The 17,385-nt window shown below is 41.5% G+C and overlaps 1 protein-coding gene across 2 annotated transcripts in view; it reads right to left on the bottom strand.

The window, feature by feature from the left end:
• Nucleotides 1-17,385, bottom strand: part of itga8 (integrin, alpha 8) — a 277,443-nt gene that overhangs the window by 126,101 nt on the left and 133,957 nt on the right. For both annotated transcript variants that reach the window (XM_063044126.1, XM_063044127.1), the window contains 2 exons: nucleotides 5,234-5,289; nucleotides 3,628-3,779 (listed from right to left, as the gene is read on the bottom strand). In XM_063044126.1, coding sequence (XP_062900196.1) covers nucleotides 3,628-3,779; nucleotides 5,234-5,289 — 208 coding nt within the window. The remainder of the gene's footprint in view (nucleotides 1-3,627; nucleotides 3,780-5,233; nucleotides 5,290-17,385) is intronic.

The following is a 17,385-nucleotide window of genomic DNA, read 5'->3' as shown; positions in this document are numbered from 1 at the left end:
ACACCCCCCCACAGAAATATTCTCATCCTTCTTTCACTTTTCATTTTCTACTTCTGCTATTTCACCTATTTATGACTGATTATTTTATTATAATAGGGCCAGTAACATTATACTGCCTTACGTAGTCATGCACCTCGCACTTTATGTCAGCCTTTTACTCTTCAGGCCATGCCACTTAGGGTCTTGTGCTATTATTTTGTGGCTGTATGTGCTGGATTGTAACTATATGTACCATGTGTGACTATATGTACTGTCCATGTGCAACTACATGCACCATCTGTGTGTGACTACATGCACCGTGTATGCACTGTGTTTTGCACCTTGGACCCAGAGGAACAATGTGTTCGGCTGTGTACATGTGCAGGGGTGAATGACAATAAACTTCATCTCGAACTTGGAAAGTAACCTGAAGTTTAATCATTGTCACATCACTGCAATCCCCTCAAATTACTTTCTTATTTTAATCTCAAATCACCTTTATACATGAATACATTCGTACAGTGGTTTACGTACTCACAGACGATCTTCTATAATCCATCATTATTGATGTCAAGTCACTGTATTATACATTCACAAATAGCCTACAAGCATTCCTAATGTCCTTTTCAGCCTTGCCTTCAGTGAGGAAGTTATTTCATACCAATACATTCCTGCATAATGAAAAGCTAATTTCCAATACAAATGCAATGAATGTGAATTCCTGGTAAAAAATATGTTCATCATATTAAAATAATTGTTTCATTGTTTGTTTGAGCTACTGTACACCACAATTCCACTCAAACTTACACATTAACATTCAATTTTCTTCCTTGATAAATCTGGGCATATTACATTTATTTCAGTCCTGATTCATCAGAAATGATTGAAAAATACATTTTTGTCAGCTTGAAGAATAAATTGTTTTCAAGACTCATTTTTCTTTAGATTTATCCACTCTCAGTATGCCAGATACCAACCAAAGGTAGGATGGCCAGGGACATGTGAAGGCTATTGAATAATTCTGCTGGCTGAAGACTGCTTCTCTACTGCTACACAAGGAATATCTGCAATATCTATGGCTTCTAATCCACAGAAGCTTTAAAATACATGCCACAATTGATTCAGTATTTACCCACAGCAGATGACCTTTGACATAGCAGGCAGTAATCTTTAAATAGGGCTAGAGAGAAAAAATCCGATACTAGTTACCACATTGCACGATATAAAACGGTAAACTGACCATTGCTGCAGACATACATGTGCAGTGCTGGGCAGGGACAGATTAACTAGAAGTGGTTCTCATGACGTCTAAGATCTATTAAAATGCATTGAGAAGGTTTGCACATGCATAAATCTCCCATTCAGCATTCCTGATTTCCAAAGGTTAATCAAAAAGTGCCTAACAGCCAATCTTCTCTTGATCCCTATTTTTTGCTTTTGTTTGCATGGCTGAAGGTTAGAGCTCAGAACTTAGGAAGAGGGAGTCACAGACAAGGCCTTTAGCGTTATATACTACAAATAGAGACCATTCAGCCCATCATGTCCACTAAGTATCCACCTATCCTAATTCCATTTACCAGCACTTGATCCACTGCATTCTTAACATTGGCAATTCAGGTCCTCATCAAATTACATGCTGTACGTGGCTTTGCCTTCACCACCCTGTCAGGCAGTGTGTTTCCAACTCCAACCACCCACTGGATGAAAATGTTCCTCCTCACACTCCCTTCTAAACCTTTTGCTTCCTACTTTAAACTCATGCACTCTGGTTACAGTGTTCTGGGGCTTGGAAATTTGGACATTTTCAAAGTTAGTATGATAAGCCAGGTAGAGATGATTATGATCAGGAAACTTTTTGTTAAATGGGTGCATGTCCATAATATTAAGCCCACTGTATGTGATACCAGAGTAATTAAAGCCTTGCAATCCTACAAGCAGCAAATGTCTTCAAATGAAATGGACAAAATTGGTCCCCTTGGAGTTCAGAGTAGTCATCTATGCATGGAGGAGACTGAGTTGGGGAGAGATCATAAATGTATTTTTTGCATCTGTATTTACTCAGGAGATGAACACAGAATCTATAGAAGTGAGGCAAAACAGCAGTAAGGTCAAGTCCTTTGACAAGTTCTGTACAAAAGGTTGGTCAAGAAGAATATATCGCTAGGCATTCAGGATGAGGTAGTAAATCAGATGAGACATTGGCTTCACAGGGGAAATCAGACAGTGGTATCAGATGGATGCCTCTCTGACTGAAAGCCTGTGACTAGTGGTGTGTCGCAGGGATTGGTGCTGGGTCTGTTGTTTGTCATCTATATCAATGATCTGGATGATAATGTAGTAAACTGGATCAGCAAATTTGTAGATGACAAAAGATGGGGGCATAGTGGACAGCAGGGAAAACTATAAAAGCTTGGATCTGAGCCACCTAGAAAAAATGACAGATGGAACATTGGCCTTAATAAATCTAAGTATTGAGTACAGGAGTTGGGAAGTTATGTTGAATTTGTACAAGATGTTGGTGAGGCTAAGTTTGAAGTATCATGTGCAGTTCTGGTCACCTATCTACAGGAAAGATATCAATAAGGTTGAAAGAGCACAGAGAAATTTTACAAGGATGTTGCCAGGGCTTGAAGACCTGAGTTATAGAGTGTCAGGACGCTGGAGCAGGGATCTAACCGCAGACCCAGTACTGTGCACACAGTGATATTAATTGAGTAACAAATCCCAACGTACAAACCGAGTCGGCATCAAAGTTCAGGCAGAGAACAAAACATCCAGAGAAATCCAAAAGTCAGAATCAGAAAACAGACAGATTCGATATTCAGACAAAGTACAGATATGAATGCTGGAAAGGATCAGGAAAATTCACTGGCACAATCTGGCAACCAACAGGTGAAAACACAGGACTGAAATACACTGAGCAATAAACAGAGAGACAGATGATAGGTGGAGCACAATGAGACACAGGTGGCAGCAATACAGGTAATAATGCAAAACAGATGAGATACGGAGTACTTAGTAATACAGGGGCCAGAGTAGAGCAGGAGTGGGGACGGGAGCAGATGGCAATACAAAACCACAGACTGACAGATGGGGGGGAAGATACACAAAAAGACAGAGTTCAACAGGAGATACCGACATAGAGAAAGGTTGAATAGGTTCAGACTTTATTCCATGGAGTGTAGGAAAATGAAGGGAGAATTGATATACATAATTATGAGGGGTATAGAGAGGGTAAAAATAACCAGGCTTTTTCTACTGTGGTTGGGTGAGAATTGAACTAGAGGTCATAGGTTAAGGGTGAAATGTTGAAGGGAACATGATAGGGAACATTTTCACTCAGAAGGTGGTGAGAGCTGCTAGTGGAAGTGGGTGGATGCAGATTCAATTTCAGCTTTTAAGAGAAATTTGTACAGGTGCATGGATGGGAGGAATAGGGTGGGTTATGGTCCTGGTGTAGGTCAATGGGACTAGGCAGAAATAATAGTCCACCATGACTAGATGGGCCAAAGGGTCTGTTTCTCCACTGTGGTCTATGACTCTATGACACTATATTAAAAAATAACTTAAAGCTTTGAGTAGTTTGTCAGCTAGGTACCCAACCCACAGGAAACCTTTGGGCTGAACACTTTTTAAGTAGGTACTTACTGTAAGATAAACAACAAATTCCTGGAGGGTGATTTGTTCCGTTTTACTGAGGACTAACTGGAAAGTGTGCTGCGGCCGGTGATAATTAAAGAACAGCGTTCTCTCAACTCCTTTTTGCTTCAGTTTGTCTAGCTGAAGGTTAGCATTCAGAACTTGAGGAAAAGAAAAAAAAATTGAAAGTTTATTAAGTTAGTTTCACAAGCTACACATAGAATGTAACATTTTTATTATTCAGATAAATGTTTTAAAAGCCATTAGTAAAATAGGTTCAGGTCCATTCTACAATATATAAAGTCAAGTAGGTAGAAAAACTCAGATAAAGGTCTAGACAAGCTGTATTTATAAATCATAGGAATAGGGGGTTTGACTACTGTAGTGCTGGTTTGCTGCAATGTGTGTGTCAAACTTCAAAACCTGCATAATGTAGTGTTCATATTGGTATTGATTTATTATTGTCACATATACCAAGATACAGTGAAAACCTTGTCTTGCATACTGTTCATACAGATCAGATCATTACACAGTGCATTGAGCTAGAACAAGGTAAAACAATAACAATGCAGCATAAAGTGTAAAGGCTACAAAAAATGCAGTGCAGGTAGATGACAAAATATTAGATCAAAATGAGGTAGAGGATAAGGTCAAGAGGTCATCTTATCATACGAGAGGTCAGTTTAAGAGTTTGATAACAGGGGATAGTTGCTTTCCTTGAGCCTGGTGGTACAAGCTTTCAGATTTTTGCATCGTCTTCCCGAAGGGAAAGGGAAGAAGTGAAAATGTCCGGGACGAGTCTTTGATTATTCTGAGTGTGATACTGAGGCAGCAAGAAGTGTAAACAGAGAAAAGAGTGGGGAAGCTAGTTCTTGTGATGTGCTGAGTGTTGAAGTACAAAATGTTTCAAGATCAGATGCCAACCTTTCATCCCCAGCCCCCACCCCCCAGACTCAGCATTAAGTTCAGAGATGGAGCCTGCTACTGGACTGAGATGCCAGATTAGAACGATCAGCTTTGTGGCAGCCACAGGCTGGTGTGTCCAGCATTGCCACACGTATTGCATTATGCTGTATGTGCTGTCTGCTTTGCCTTTTCCTTTTTCAACATATTTTGTATCTCACAATTACATAGGAGTATTTTAAAATAACTTTATTTTACATCTGATTCTAAAAATGGATTTTAAACTTTTAAAAATTATTTACAAATATTTTTATTGTTTTTGCTATTCTGTGATACTTAGAGGTGGTTGCGATCAGCACTATTTGGTGAAGGTCGTTGACTGCATTAGCTGTTAGAAGGCCACAGGGATGCTGTGGGTGAACAGGGCCTGAGCCTGCGTTACCCGAGGCCTGGCTGCCATGAGCAGATGGCTTCAGTTTGCACAATGACCACACAGCAAAGCCTCCAGCACACTGGCAGTGGCGAGAGGTAACTTTGAACTCCAGGCACCCTACAGGAGGCAAATTGCGGATCGAGCACAGTGAAACAGTGGTACCAGCAGGTGGGCATTTAACCGTCAGATTGACCTGACTCAAACTAAAAATGTAGCTTATACCATGAAGGGGTCAGTTTTGTCATTGTGTTTCAGTACACGGGCTCGTCCAGTGCTCACCTACTACGTTCGGAATGCCATGGCCCGACACAGCTGCAGAAACCTTCACAGTGAAGCTGTAAATTGAAAGGGAAAATAAAGGTCAATATACCCCTTTCTTCATATTATAATCCCTCTGCTATTGGAACTCCAGTATGTGTAACTAGACTGGTGAACATTCCAGCAGTCTATCCTGAATGCTCTGGAGGACAAGTTGAGGCACACTTATGATGAATGGAGCTTCCAGGCTAATGGACAAAATTGTCTATGTTTGTGGCAGAAATAACAATGAAGCCATCAATGTTCACCATTCCTAAGGAGGAAATTGGAAACAAATTTTGGGCATCACACAGGGGCTGAAATCAATGGAGTCTGAGGCGCCTTGGCCTTCAAGAAGCTTTGCGTTAACTATCTCACCACAAGACATCACATGTAACTGAACAAAGGTTAAGGTTCTTCTGAGGTAGTTAACCACTCAGCGTGACAGGGAAAGTTAAAGCTGGTACAAAAATAAAATAATTAATGGCCTGATAAGATTTGATTTCTGCAAAACAACAGGTTTTAAAATCACGACAAATCTACACATCTTTGAAGCTAGCAGGACGAGTGAATAGAGGATTAAGACATGTTGGCCAGCCATGGGAATACAGAAGTAGGGAGGTCATGCTGAAACTACGTAAAACTGTGAGAGCCAGCCAGAATATTGCATTCACTCCTGGTCACATTAAAGGAAGTGTTTGCGCTGGAGAGAATGGAGGGAGATTTCCAACAATGTTGTCAGGGCTGAAGTGCTATAGTCATAAGAGACTGTATAGTTTGGTGTTATTATATTTTAATGAAACAGATTGAGAGGTTATTTAAATTAACTGTACAAAATTATGAATGTGTGTAATATATTACATAGTCACAAGGGAATGCAGAGAGGTTTATACAAATGTTCCCTGTATAGATATATTAAATGGAATGTTTTACATATGACAGTAGTTGTAGTGTATTTCTTGGAGAGAGAGAGAGAAATAAGCAGAGGCGATTTTGAGACAGAGAATGATTCAATACAACATAGAGACACAGAGCTGGGCTGTGTGGATGTTTTGGTTCACTCCTGAAACGATCCATAACCTTTTGTTTTGTGGAAAGAGAAACAGAGGTCTTCAACCTGAAATTTTTCTCCTTCCACAGATGCTGCCTGGCCCGTCGCATGTTTCCAGCATTGTTTGTTTTCATTTCAGACTCCCAGCATCTTCTGCCCTTTGATTTTCTATGATCTTCTTTTCTTCCATTGTTAAAAGGGGATACTTGGAGCCAATATTAAGAATCAATGATAGTTTTCAACTCCCATCTTCTAACTTTCCCTTCTCCTTCATGTTAAATGGCACCAACTACCACACATGAAACAAACTGTTTTGAGATTTTTTTTAAAACCAGTTCTCATCTGATTTAAGTGACAGGATGCTGTAAGAAGTAGCAATGGATATTTGAACTATTTTGGCTTCTTGTCAACATCAACTCTCCAACTGATAACCTGTTACTTGGCAACCAGATCAAGACTAGTAATGCACGATATGATGAATCACAGCTGTGAACTCATACTTTCCTGACAGAATTGATTTAAAAAAATCCATTGATTGGTCATAATAATGTCAGCCTTAGTTATAACAACACAGAAAGAGACTGTTCATCCCAGACTAGTTTCCAGTATTGCAATCCCATCAGTCCTATTCCCCTCTCCTTATTTCCCAACAGACTTGTTCTTTCCTGTATGCTCATCAATTCTATTTTGATTACTTTGCCATTTCCAACACTAAGAGGTAATTTGTGACCAATTATCCAAATAGCCCGTCATTTGGCATGGGGAGGGTTGGGGGAAATACCTAGTGGATCTAGGGGAACATCAAGTGGAAACCAACAAGTCCACAGGGAGAACCTACAAGTTGCAGACAGGCAATACTCAGGACTGAACCCAGGTCACTGGAGCAGCACGGCAATATTGCTAGATTGCTACGTCACGCCACATGCATGTCTTTAGTTTGGATGATTAAAAAGGTCAGCATCCCTGCTTCTTAATGTATGCCACTCAATTTAGTTTTCAAATTATTCTGAGGAGCACGTTTTCAATGACAAGATTAGGAAATGTGTCCCATTGTTGGCAGAGTAGCAAGTTGGAACATGTTCAATGGAAAATGGTGATTAAAAATAATGCTGCCATGGACTGCCTACAGATTCAGATACAATGGGGAAATGGAACAGTATCAAACAAACATCTTTTGATAAAGACAAATCTCACATATGGACGGTGACCACTCCGACTATATGTCATGTGCAAGATTGAAATTGAGAAGGATTTTGGAAAGGTCATGCTGCATGTTTCAGTGAAGGCCCACTGCCAATATCACAAGATTCTTCTGATGAAATAGAGTGCTTGGATGTCTTGCCAAAATAAATAATTTTGAAAGAAGGAACACTCTCCTTTTTTGTATAAGGTCATATCTGAAATATTCTGCTTAGCTTGGATCCTCTCACGTATTGGGCCTTTAATCCGTTGAAATTAACGTTCACACATTTAACAACTCAGTTAGGATGGACTAAGAGCCAAGGATGAGTCTCTTCACCTGACAGATTATTAAAACTCTGTAGGTCAGAAATAACCATGAAATTCAATTCAAGTTCAATTGTCATTTAACCATGTGTGAATACAGCCAAACAAAACAGCGTTACAGGGAATGAGGGGGAGTCGTAAAAATCCTTTTTTTCTGTATGACATTGAGGACAATGAGTTCAGGGAGAGGGATAGTATGTTGATGGTACCAAGTATTAAGAAGGTGGATGTGTTTAGATGTCCAGTAACACAGAACAGCAGATAAATACACAGAATGCTGTGGGAAACACTGGAAGAGTCTTCTGAGATTTTGCTTGTGCTCCAAGAGATCTCAATCTAGACCCCAGAAATCTCCTCCCTTGCTTCTCTCAGTAAAGTGGGATGGATTCTATCAGGCCACAGGGAGGTACCTAAATTAATGTTCTACAAAAGACCAACACTCCTTTGTTCTTGATATCAACATGCCCTAGAATATCAACGCAGTCCTCCCTGATCTTACTATCGCCAGTGTCCCTCTCCTTGGTGATTAACGATACAAAGAACTCAATTGGTAGCTCACCCACATCTTTTTACCAAGTAAATAACTATGGATATTCCTCATCTTGCCCTCTCAATTAACCATTTTACAAACAAACTGTAAATCATCTACTTTAATATATTCAGCGAATTTGGCTCACTGTGCACTTCGAGTTGTAGTGATCCCTGTGGGAATCTGAACAGACCCATTTATTTTCTGTAAGTTGAGCACTTTCCCATCAATGCCACTGTATTATCTCCAACCCCAAGCACTCTTATCATATATGGCAAATCTTTTATGTGGCATTTAATCTAATGTCTTTTAGAAATTCAAACGCATGACATCAACTGGTTTCCCTTTAGCCAATTGATTATCCAATCTCAAAGAACTCTTCCAAATCTGTCAAACATATTTTCCATTCATAAAGCTATACTGACTCTCTTTAAATGCCCTGTTATTACCTCCTTAATGAATTCCAGCATTTTCCTCGTGATAGCAAACTGCTCCGGTATCCTGCTTTCTGTCTCCCTCCTATTTTGAATTGTGGCATTGCATTTGCAGTTTATCTATCTTTTGTGACCTCTCCAGAATACAGAGAGTTTTGGTAGATTACAATCAATACATTCACTACCTCTGCAACCACTTCCTTTAAGACTGTAGGATACAGATCATTACATCCAGAGATCCTTTCAGCATTTAACCCTGTTAGTTTGACCGGTTTTTTTTAGTGATGGAGATTGTTTTAAGTTCATGCCCCCGAAAGGCATTTGATTATCTCGTAACTTTGGAATGTTCTCAGTGTCTTTGCAGGGAAGACTGATTCAAAATAGTTATTTAGAATCTCTGCCATTTCTTTGTCTCCCATTATTAGTACGCCATTCTCATCCTCGATGGAAGAAACATTTCTCTTAGCTATTTTTTTTACATATTCCCGAAGAAGCGCTCGTGCTCTCTCTCTCTCTCTCTCTGTTTACTATATTATTTACTAGTTTATTGAAATACTTTTGTAATAGATGATGGCATGACACCTAAAACCTTGACAAACTTCTATAGATGTAGAAAGGAAGGTCTATTGACTGGCTGCATTATGATCTAATATGGAAACACCAATCTTCTTGACATAAAATCCAACAAAAAAATAATGGATATGGCCCAGTCTATCTCGGGTAAAGCCCTCCCCACCATTGAGCACATCTACACGAAGTATTGTCACAGGAAAGCAGCATCCATAATTAAGGGCCCCACCACCACCCAGGCCCCACTCTTTCCTCGCTGCTGCCATCAGGTAGAAGGTACATGAGCCTCAGGACTCACGCCACCAGGTTCAGGAACAGTTATTGCACCTCAACCAAAAGGCTCTTGAAACAGAGCAGATAATTCCACTGAAAGTCATTTGCCCAATCACTGAACCGTTCCCACAATCTATGGACTCACTTTCTAGGATTCTTCATGCTCATGCTCAGAATCAGGTTTAATATCACTGGCATTGTGAAATTTATTAACTTAGCAGCAGCAGTACAATGCAATACATGATAATATTAAAAAATAAATAAGTAAATCAATTACAGTAAAAAATGTATATTAAACAGTTAAATTAAAAATAGTGCAATAACAGAAATTAAAAAGTAGTGAAGTGGCGTTCATGGGCTCAATGTCCACTCATATATCAGATGGTGGAGGAGAAAAAGCTCCTGAATCACTGAGTGTGTGCCTTCAGGCTTCTGTACCTCCTTCCTGATGGTAACAATGAGAAGAGGGCATGTCCTGGGTGATGGGGGTCCTTAACAATGGACTCCGCCTTTCTGAGGCACCACTCCTTGAAGGTGTCTTAGATACTACAGAGGCTAGTACCCAAAATGGAGCTGACTAATTTTACAACTTTCTGTAGCTTCTTTCAATCCTGTGCAGGCGCATCCTCATACCAGACAGTGATGCAGCCCATCAGAGTGCTCTCCACAGTACATCTGTAGAAGTTTTTGAGTCTTTAGGTGACAAACCAAACCTCCTCAAACTGCTAATGAAGTACAGCGGCTGTCTTGCCTTCTTTATAGCCGCATCGATATGTTGGGATCAGTATAGATTCTTAGAGATCTTGACATCCAGGAACTTGAAATTGCTCACTCTCTCCACTTCTGATCTCTCTATGACTATTGGTTTGTATTCCCTCCTCTTACCCTTCCTGAAGTCCACAATCAACTCTTTCGTCTTACTGATGTTGAGAGCAAGGTTGTTGCTGTGACACCACTTAACTAGCTGGCATATCTTGCTCTTGAACGCCCTCTCATCACCATCTGAGATTCTACCAACAAATTCTTGACCGTCTTCATACCACTGAATTTGCTCTTACTTAACTATAAGAAACCAGTCTCAGTCTAAAGTTTCTTATCCTCAATGGGATAAGTTCAAAGGAATCATGTGAGGAAGTTTTATTCCTCACATGTGCTGTGAGCAGTAGCTGAGGGGGCAAGAATGAAGGGATATGGGCATTGTATAGGCAGAAAGAATTAGTTTCATCAGGTATTTAATTACTAGTTTAATGAATTTGACATAACGTTGTGGACCACCAAAAGGCTTGCTCTTGTCTGTATTGTTTTCTGTTTATGACCCTGTATTGCTTAGTAGATTTACCATTCACTGTGCATTTCCTACCCTTATTAGTCCTTCCAAAATACAACACCGGAGTGTTTTTGGGACTAAATGGAATCTGCCCTTTCTCTGCCAGTAATAATGGTCATCGATATCTAAAACTGTAGATACATCTGAAAAATGTAAGCAGTTATGTAAACTGACATTCAATCCAAGTGACTTCATTGTCATTCTGAAGCACAAGAATGGCGGAGGTGGCAGCTACATTCGTTTGTGGATGGGACAGAAAGGATTGGTCCTTCACCACACCTGGGAATTATACGAAATCCAGCAATAAAAGTTGTGGTAAGATCTTTGAAAAATTCAGCACACTCCTCAGGCCAAATCAAATCCACAAAATTGCATTCCAGAGGAACCAGGTGAGCCCGTTTCCCTTCAGGACTCAGAAGGACAGTCAGTTTTGAATAATTGGATCATGGATCAGCCTGTGTGGAGTTCAACATACCCAAATATTCAGAAAACCTTGATTGAGAGGGAGGACCTCACTACAGCACAGGCTTCAGGTGCAGCCAGAGCACAGGACAACACAGACTGATAGAGACGATGACAACTCAGACAGCTGGCTTCCAGACCAATTCTACAAAAGGAAGCACGTCTGGCACAATTAGGCAACAGCATCAAAAGAATGAAAACCAGACTGAAGGCAAGTTGCAAATAATCACATGATTTCCCAGAATAAGAAATGCCCTGCACATAGCTCAGGCTGCAGATTACATTGCAAGCTCAACATTGAGAGAAGAGATGCAAATCAAAAGTAAAAACATATGGAGGAAATACCAAAGCGGTTGTGAAAGAACCAATGGAAAACAAGATCACCACAACAAAGGAAAGATATGAATGCAGTGGAGAGGATGCAGAGGAGATTCTCCAGATATTGCCTGGACTGTACGACTTTAGTTATGGGAAGAGATTGGATAGCCTAGGCTTGTTTTCCTTCAAGTAAAGGACACTGAGGCGTAACCAGACAGAATATATAAAATGATGTGATAGATTGTCAAAATCTTTTTCCCATAATAAAAGTATCAAAAACAAGAGGACAGAGGTTGAAAGGTTCAAGGTGGGAGGAAAGTGTTTTAAAGGGTACGTTTCTATATGCAGAGTGTGGCTGATATCTGGAACATACACCAAATGGTGAGGTGGACTCAGGTACAATTAATATAAAGACTACCCTCAAAATACAGGAGGAACTCAGCAGGTCAGTCAGCATCTATGGAAATGAACAAACAGTCGAGGTTTTGGGCTGAGACGCTTCTTCAGGACTGAGAAGGAAGGGGGGAATTGCCAGAATAAAAAAACGTGGGGTGGGTGGGGGGGGGGGAGGCTAATGGGAAGGTGATGAGAGACCAAGAGAACAAACCCAGGGGGAAGTCGTAAGGCAGGTGAGAAGTAGTAAAAGGTCAGAGTGGGGAATAGACTGTGGGGGGAGTGGGGAATTTGGGGAATACCGGAAGGAAAATTCAATATTCATGCCATCAGGTTGGAGGACATGTAACCTGAGTAAATGTAATACGAGTACATGCTGTTTGAGGGAGTGACACATACATAAGCAAAGAATAGAAGGATATGGTCCTAATACAGGCAAGTAGGATTAATGTACATGGGTAAAAGGCCAGTATGGACATAATGCTTCAAGAGGCTGCTTATGGCTAGAATTACGTCATGCCTGATCAAGGATGGGGACCCATTGCAATTTGGCTATCACAGCAATCTCACTGGTTCTCCATTCTGCTTTGGAGGAACTAGACCATATGTCATGCTATTGATTATTGACTACAGCTCAGTGTTCAACGCCGTCAATCCTTCAGTGCTAATCACCAAGCTTCAAAACCTGGGCCTCTGCTCTTCCCTCTACAACTGGATCCTTTACTTTCCTTTTGGGAGACCACAGTCAGAGCAGATTGTATATAACATCTCCTCCTTGCTGACCATCAACTCAGCTGTACCTCAAGGGTGCATACTTAGCCTGCTGCTCTACCTCCTCTACACTCATCACCGTGTGACTAAGCACAGCACAAATTTGCCAACGTCAGAATATTGTTGTCAGAATGTCAGGTGGTGAAGAGGAATAAACAGGAGTGAGATAAACTGGCTAGTTAAATGGTGTTATAACAACAACCTTGCACTCGATGCCGATCAGACCAAGGAACTGATAACTGATGGTGAACCTCTGGAAGGGAAAGTCAGGAAATCACACACCAGCCATCACTGAGGGGTCAGCGGTGGAAAGGGTGAGCAGCCTCAAGTCCCTGGCCATTAACATCTCAGAGGACCCATCTTGAGCCCAATACATTGATGCAATCATGAAGAAGGCACCTCAGTAGCTCTACTTGGTTATGATTGTGAGGAGATTCAGTACATCAGCAAAGACTCTTATAGATTTTGGAGACATACTATGGAGAATGTTCGCAAACAACAGGAATTCTGCAGATGCTGGAAATTCAAGCAACACACATCAAAGTTGCTGGTGAACGCAGCAGGCCAAGCAGCATCTGTAGGAAGAGGTGCAGTCGACGTTTCAGGCCGAGACCCTTCGTCAGGAAGAACGAAGGGTCTCGGCCCGAAACGTCGACTGCACCTCTTCCTATAGCTGCTGCCTGGCCTGCTGCGTTCACCAGCAACTTTGATGTGTGTTGGTTGTATGGAGAATGTTCGATTGGTTGCATCACAGTCTGGAATAGAGCCTCTAATGTACAAGTTTGTGAATTATAGACACAGCCAGCTCCACCATGGGTAGAACCCTTCCTACAATCAATGACATCTCGAAAAGATGCTTCCTCAGGAAGGCACCATCCATCAAGGACCTGCACCTTCCGGGACATGTCCTCTTTTTGTTCCTACCATCAGGGAGAACTTACAGGATCCTGAAGACCCACGCTCACCAATCTAGGAACAATTTCTTCCTCTCTATCATCAGATTTCTTAATGATCCATAAATCTAACAACACCACTTCATTATTCCTTTTATTTGCACTATTTATTTATTTATGTCAGTTACAGATTTTTTAAGCCTTTGGCCTGTACTGCTGTGCAGAACAACGCATTTTATGTTATAAGTCAGGGATAATAAACATGACTGATTCTGTTGGTGGGCTGAAGGGCTTGTTTCTGTGCTGTACGACTGTGACTCTGAAATAAGCAAAATCAGAACATTCACACAGAGAAATGAAGGGGTACAAGTTGAGTGGTAGGATGGTAAAAAACGGCATATGGTATCCTTGCTTTCATTGGTCAGGGCACAGTAAAGCTGTTGAGATGTCATGTTACAGCCATACAAGACACTGATGATACTACAGTTGGAGCATCACATGCCATTCTGGTTACCATGTTATTGGAAAGATATGGTTTATCTGCAGAGGCTGCAGGAAGTATTTGCAAGAATGCTGTTGGACTTGGCCTGAGTTATGAGGAGAAAGTGCTTATTCTTTTCCATGGAGTGTAGAAGACTGGAGGGTGACCTTATAGAAGTTTGTAGAGAGTATTAATAAGGCGGATGATTACAATCCTTTAACCTTTGTAGGGAGGTCTAAGGTAAGAGGGCAAGGTAATGGAAGTCTAAGGTAATGGGACCAGAGTAACAAGGGGGTTGTGGGTATATGGGATGAACTGCCAGAGAAAGTGGAAAAGGGAGGTACAGTTACAACATATTTGGGGTGCAAGGTCAGCTACACAATTGGGAAATATTTAGGGGGATACGGGTCAAATGCAGGTGAACTGGAACCAGATCATGCAGGCACCCTAGTTGGCATGGATGAGATGGCCCAGAGGGCCCATTTCCATGCTGTATAACAACACATTGTTAGCTGAGCTACTGAGTGCAGAATGTATCCCACGCAAGGCCTTCAAGTAGTAAGACAACTACTGCTGAATGCCCAAGAGAAAGGAAGCAGAGTTGCAATAACTTGCGCCATTAGCAGTGTTGCTCAGAGCACAGAATAAAGCATGGAATTGGTTAGTAACTATCTGTAATGCACCTTCAAACTTTGCAATATTGAAACTGTGAGAGGCCAGCAGAGGAAAAGCAACAGAATTCATCTCCAAAGCTGATAAAGTACAGAGTATCAACAGCAACAACGCAGAGTCTAATGTCTACAGTCAGATCAGTAACAGCCACTGCATTTTCAATATAATGCAGAAGTCCGTTGTATATTATCCTCCGCAACTTCCACCACCTTCAACAGGACCACACCACGAAGCACATCTTTCCCTTTCCACCCCTCTTCGCTTTCCGCAGGGATCGGTCCCTCCGCAACTCCCTGATCCACACCCGGACCCCATGGATCTCCCACCCGGCACTTATCCCTGTAAGCGCTAGTGCTACACCTGTCCCTACACCTCCTCTCTTGCCACCATTCAGGGCCCCAAACAGTCCTTCCAAGTGAGGCAACACTTCACTTGTGAATCTGTTGGGGTCATCTATTGCATCCGGTGCTCCCGGTGCGGCCTCCTCTACATCGGTGAAACCCAACGCAGATTGGGGGACCGCTTCGTCAAGCACCTCCGCTCCGTCCGCCACAACAGATAGGATCTTCCAGTAGCCACCCACTTCAACTCTGCTTCCCACTCCCATTCAGATATGTCCATACATGGCCTCCTCTACTGCCATGATGAGGCTAAACTCAGGTTGGAGGAGCAACACCTCATATACCATCTAGGTAGTCTCCAGCCCCTTGGTATGAACACAGAATTCTCCAGCTTCCGGTAATTCCCTTCCCCTCCCTTCCTCTATCCCTATTTCACTCTGCCCCCTCCCCCAGCTGTCTATCACCTCCCTCATGGTTCTGCCTCCTTCTACTACCCATTGTGTTTTCCCTATTCCTTCTTCACCTTTCCTGCCTATCACCTCCCTGCCTCCCCTCCCCCACCCCTTTATCTTTCCCCTTACTGGTTTTTCACCTGGAACCTACCAGCCTTCTCCTTCCCACCCTCCCCCCACCTTCTTTATAGAGCCTCTGCCCCTTCCCCCTTCAGTCCTGACGAAGGGTTCTGGCCCGAAACGTTGACTGATCGTTTCCACGGATGCTGCCCGACCTGCTGAGTTCCTCCAGCGTGTTGTGAGTGTTGCTTTGACCCCAGCATTTGCAGATTATTTTGTGTAAACATTCACAAAATCAAGCAGCATCTTAACACCCGAGAAATATTATGAATTTTGTTTTAAGGGAAGTGATGTCATAATAGAGCTTAAATAAAAAAAATTAACTAAAAGTAATGTTAGATGATTTGAAGAATGGATAGGGATTCATATCGTTACACACTATTTACACCTATTATGCTGCATTACACACTAAGAAACATATTTCTCCTAAGATGTATGCACTGTTTATTGGAAACAAACACACATGTCTGAAAACAAACACATAAAATGCTGGAAGTACTCAACAGTTCAGGATGAATCTGTGGGAAGAGAAACAGAGTTAACGTTCCAGTTCAATGACTTCTCGTCAGAAATGGAAAAGCAATAAAAGAAGCTTGTTAAGCTACAGGAAGGATGGGGGGGGGGATGTCTGATATGATAAAACTGGTGGTACCATGAGAAGTTGTAAATGAGGTTTTCTAGTCAATAACTGACTGGAAGCAGAAAGGATTCATAAAGATGCAAACATATCTTCTGGAAGCTATTTGACTGCCTTCAAGGATCAGGTGAATTTCCCCGATATTTTACCTATATTGGCTTAAGGCTTCACTTATGACGAACCCTAACTTTTCCAGAGTGTTGGGCTACTGCAGAGATGAGGGATAATTGTCTGTGACAATATTCAGAGAAAATACCAACCCTGCATGGACACACTCAGTTGCTCAGTAAGCCTCTGCCTTTAATGTTTAAAGTATAACACATTTTGCAAAGGTTTTCATAACAAATACTGTTCTCCAAACAACCGACCCACCCAGATACAGTCCAATGACCAAATTTCCCATTATGGCAAAATCAGATAAGAATCATTACAGTAAATCCTACAATCATATGTCCTACAATCATTTACTTGTGCACAATATATAGCTGAAATTTAACTCAGTGGGAACCCACACAGAGCCTACACTGACTTCTGACCTTCATCAATCACTTCCCTTCAGAGGAAACTGTTACTTTCCATTTACAGAAGTTTAAAAGGCTCATCAGGGGCTGATCATAGTACTTAGCCGAGTTTCCCTGGAGGCAATTATGAGTGCTGACCCAATTCATTCACCCAGAGAGCACTCCGGAAAGATGCCAAAATACCAGAAATGTGTCTGGGGACACTGCATCATGGAGGTTAGACAACCTCTGATATTGGGGGAAAAAAATAATCATCTCTACACGGTATAATCGCAGTTAACTTCATATACTAGTGACACTGCTGACACACATAGTGGTTAGCTTTCCTTGGCTCAGTATCACAAAGAGCATATCTACATTGGGTCGCTTCAACAATCTTTTGG

The sequence above is a fragment of the Mobula hypostoma genome, chromosome 3, assembly GCF_963921235.1.
Source record: "Mobula hypostoma chromosome 3, sMobHyp1.1, whole genome shotgun sequence".
In the NCBI taxonomy this organism is placed as follows: Eukaryota; Metazoa; Chordata; class Chondrichthyes; order Myliobatiformes; family Myliobatidae; genus Mobula; species Mobula hypostoma.
The sequence above is the reverse complement of the archived record's forward strand: the minus strand, read 5'-3'. Positions and strand labels throughout refer to the sequence as shown.